This window comes from Lepisosteus platostomus, chromosome 6 (genome assembly GCF_059453375.1).
Source record: "Lepisosteus platostomus isolate fLepPlt1 chromosome 6, fLepPlt1.hap1, whole genome shotgun sequence".
NCBI classification, from domain to species: domain Eukaryota; kingdom Metazoa; phylum Chordata; class Actinopteri; order Semionotiformes; family Lepisosteidae; genus Lepisosteus; species Lepisosteus platostomus.
In genome coordinates this window covers 10,167,730-10,170,738 of record NC_142616.1, presented here as the reverse complement: position 1 = coordinate 10,170,738, position 3,009 = coordinate 10,167,730, and the positions used below count along the sequence as shown (strand labels likewise).

The 3,009-nt window shown below is 50.6% G+C and overlaps 1 protein-coding gene across 1 annotated transcript; it reads left to right on the top strand.

Moving 5' to 3' along the window:
* Positions 1–594: 594 nt before the first annotated feature.
* Positions 595–1,551, top strand: LOC148660124 (G protein-coupled receptor 68-like). The gene has a single exon (XM_088638148.1). It carries the CDS (start codon positions 595–597, stop codon positions 1,549–1,551), a length of 957 nt encoding a protein of 318 aa, XP_088494274.1.
* The last annotated feature ends 1,458 nt before the right edge of the window (positions 1,552–3,009 follow it).

Sequence of the window (3,009 nt, the reverse complement as noted above, 5' to 3'; positions counted from 1 at the left end):
AGAGAGTGGGCCAGTCAAAAGCTTGAAATAGGGAACATTTTTTTCAAGTCTTGCATCTTATGAAATTTTTGCTCATTTTGCTATTTGCCCTTTCACATGTTTAATTTTTAGGAGAGCCTTCAGCTGTGAGTGAAGTCTCAAAGCAAGGTTTCAACACCCCCAGTCTGTCCCCTCAGGTGATACACTGTCCCCCCCTGCAGTACAGCTCCTCCACACCCCTGAGGCTCTGAGAGGGGCAGGGAGAGAGACGCCTGGTGGACTCACCTGGAGAACCCCGGAGCAGAAGAAGCTCTGGGTTGCTGATCACCAGGAAAAGATCCCCACTGACAAGGACAGGACACACACCTCAGTCCCCATTGAGAAGGACAGGACACACAGCTTGATCCCCATTGACAAGGACAGGACACACACCTCAGTCTCCATTGAAAAGGACAGGACACACACCTCAGTCCTTATTGAGAAGGACAGGACACACAGCTCAGCCCCCATTGACAAGGGCAGGAGACACAGCTCAGTCCCCATTGACTAAGACAGGACACACAGCTCAGTCCCCTGTTGACAAAAACCCCTGAAGGCCCAGTCGACAAATACGTCATGGCAGACACAAGAAACTGCAGTGACCTCTTTCCCCTGCGGCCTCTTGATGTGTTCACAGTTGTGTCACACTACATAATCATATTCGTTGGATTTCCTGCAAACTGCCTGGCCATCCACGGCCTGTGCCGCCTCGTGAAGGCCGACTGCGTGTCCCCCCTCTACGTCATCAACCTCCTTGCCGCCAACCTCCTTCAGATCGCCACCGTGCCCATCTACCTCGCCAGCTTCACGGATCAGCGCGTGTGCAGCTGGACGGTGGTGTACCAGGTCAACGTGGCCGTGTTTGAGGTGGGTCTGCTGGCCAGCATCGGGTTCATGCTGTGCATCAGTCTGGAGAGATACCTGGTCATCGCCCGCCCGGTGTGGCACCACAACCACCACAGCCTCAGCTTCGTCAGCCGGATTTCCCTGGCCGTGTGGGGTGCTGCTGTCCTCCTCACCTCCATCAAAAACTGCCTGGAAAATCTTCATCTTGAGGCATCTCCGGAGTTCCTGCTAGTTTACTTGGCCATCCTGTTCCTGGTACCGTTGGCCCTTCTCCTCATCTTCTGCGTTTCCACCAGGAGAGCCCTGGTCACACTGAGCACGCTACCTCCTGAGGAAAAGAAGAGGATCCTGCGCACTCTGGCCCTCGTCCTCTTCATTTTCATTGGCATCTTCGCCCCTCATTTCGTTTTGTATGTCATCACCGTCATTTACAACTTAGCCAAGGTGGACGTGCCCCAGGGGGTGACGGATTGTCAAGGTGTGCTCTTAAATATCCGCTGCCTGCACCCCCTCCTGGACCCCATCCTGTACTTCCTCCTCAGGACCGATGTCAGAGAGAGCCTGGACACTGTCTCCTGCTGTCAGGGGCTGTCCCATCTGATCCAACACTGGTGGAGACCCGGGAAGGGAAGAGAAGGAGACAGAGACACTGTCCACACCTTGTCTTCCAGTATTCATGAAGTCTAAAGGTGACAGGATACAGCAGATGCCCAGACAAGAGCAGATGGCGGTTCTTGTCTGAACCACGTTTCCCAGAAAGCTGTGGGGTAAGATCCGCCATCCTCTGTCATGTGATCAAGTGGGGGGGAGACAATTTGACAGATCTAAAAACTAGGAGGCAGAGGCTCCCAGCTTCGCTCTATATCTGATACTTAGAGAAGACATCAGATCCTCCAGGCCAGGGGGAAGATGGGAGCGAAGGAGTGAAGGGTTTGGCTCTCGGTTTTGGAGCTGGTATGCAGCGTATCTGCCGTTTGATTTATAGACAAGTCATTCATGGAAGTGTTTAGGCTCCTTGACACAGCCCTGGCCTATGTCAAAACCCTGCAAGCCTTGGAATTGGACACACGTGACCAGAACGGTCCATCCCTTCTCTGGGAGGATCCATCGTCCGGCTGGAATGAACCAGCAGTGATCTCCAGAAGTTAAAGTGGCTGCAGGTTGGAAGTGAACCTAAAGAAAGGACTAAAATCTGTAGGCACCCTCCCCTCCAGGACCCAGTTTGATTTCACTTTGAGACTGAAAATCAACACTTAAAGAATGTGTACCCTGAGAATGTACCTATCGTTCAAAGGTTCTTCTTCACAAAAACGAAACCTTTTTTTTAATTTTTCGAATAAGTTCAGGGAGGTAGCTGTGTTAGCGTGCGCAGGATGCGGCGGAACGGGTAAAGGTTTATGCCTTGCTGAATGGAAAAGAAAAGAGACACAACATTGGCTCAGCCTTGAAGAAGACCGCAAAGACCAAAAACGGTGTCTCTTTTCCTTTCCTTTCAGCATGGAATTAAACGTTACCCCATTCCTCTGTTTGAAAATTTTTGACCATGTCCATATCGCCTACAGTAGCTATCTAAGCCTTTTCCTGATGGATTTATGGACTGCTGTGTGCTTGCCACCTCCCAGTATAATATTAGCTCCAACACTGTGATGGTGATCGTCAGAGAAGCTCAGAGCTGGAGCGGGAAGTTTCTGAGATCTTATCCAGCGTATGTGACACACCGCAATCAGATAATCAGGCCCCACAGTGGAGGGAGTCAAAGCAGGAAACCACCGCTATGTGGAATATGTAAACATGTTAAGCGCCCTGGGGCAATACACAAAAGAATTGAATTGAACGTAAATGTGTGTAGATTTTTGCCGTCTTTTCTTCTTCCATTGGGGTGACATCAAAACGACATAACTACATAAATAGGTACATTCTCAGGGCACAGCCCTTAACATCTTGCTGAACATAGGACTACCTGATCAGTTAGCCCATACAACGTTGCTGTTTGATTTAAAATCTGCCAAGGGTCCAACCAGACCTGGGCTTGCACGGATCTCATCCACAACTGGAATGGACAGCTCCCCTTTCCTGGTTTTCATCTTCACCCTGACTGTCACGGCTTCACTGGACCAATTCAGTGGATGAGCAGGCTGGTTTCTT

What these genes read in the sequence shown, in the direction of transcription:
- LOC148660124 (XM_088638148.1), top strand. Translation starts at nt 595, where the DNA reads ATGGCAGACACAAGAAACTGCAGTGACCTCTTTCCCCTGCGGCCTCTT.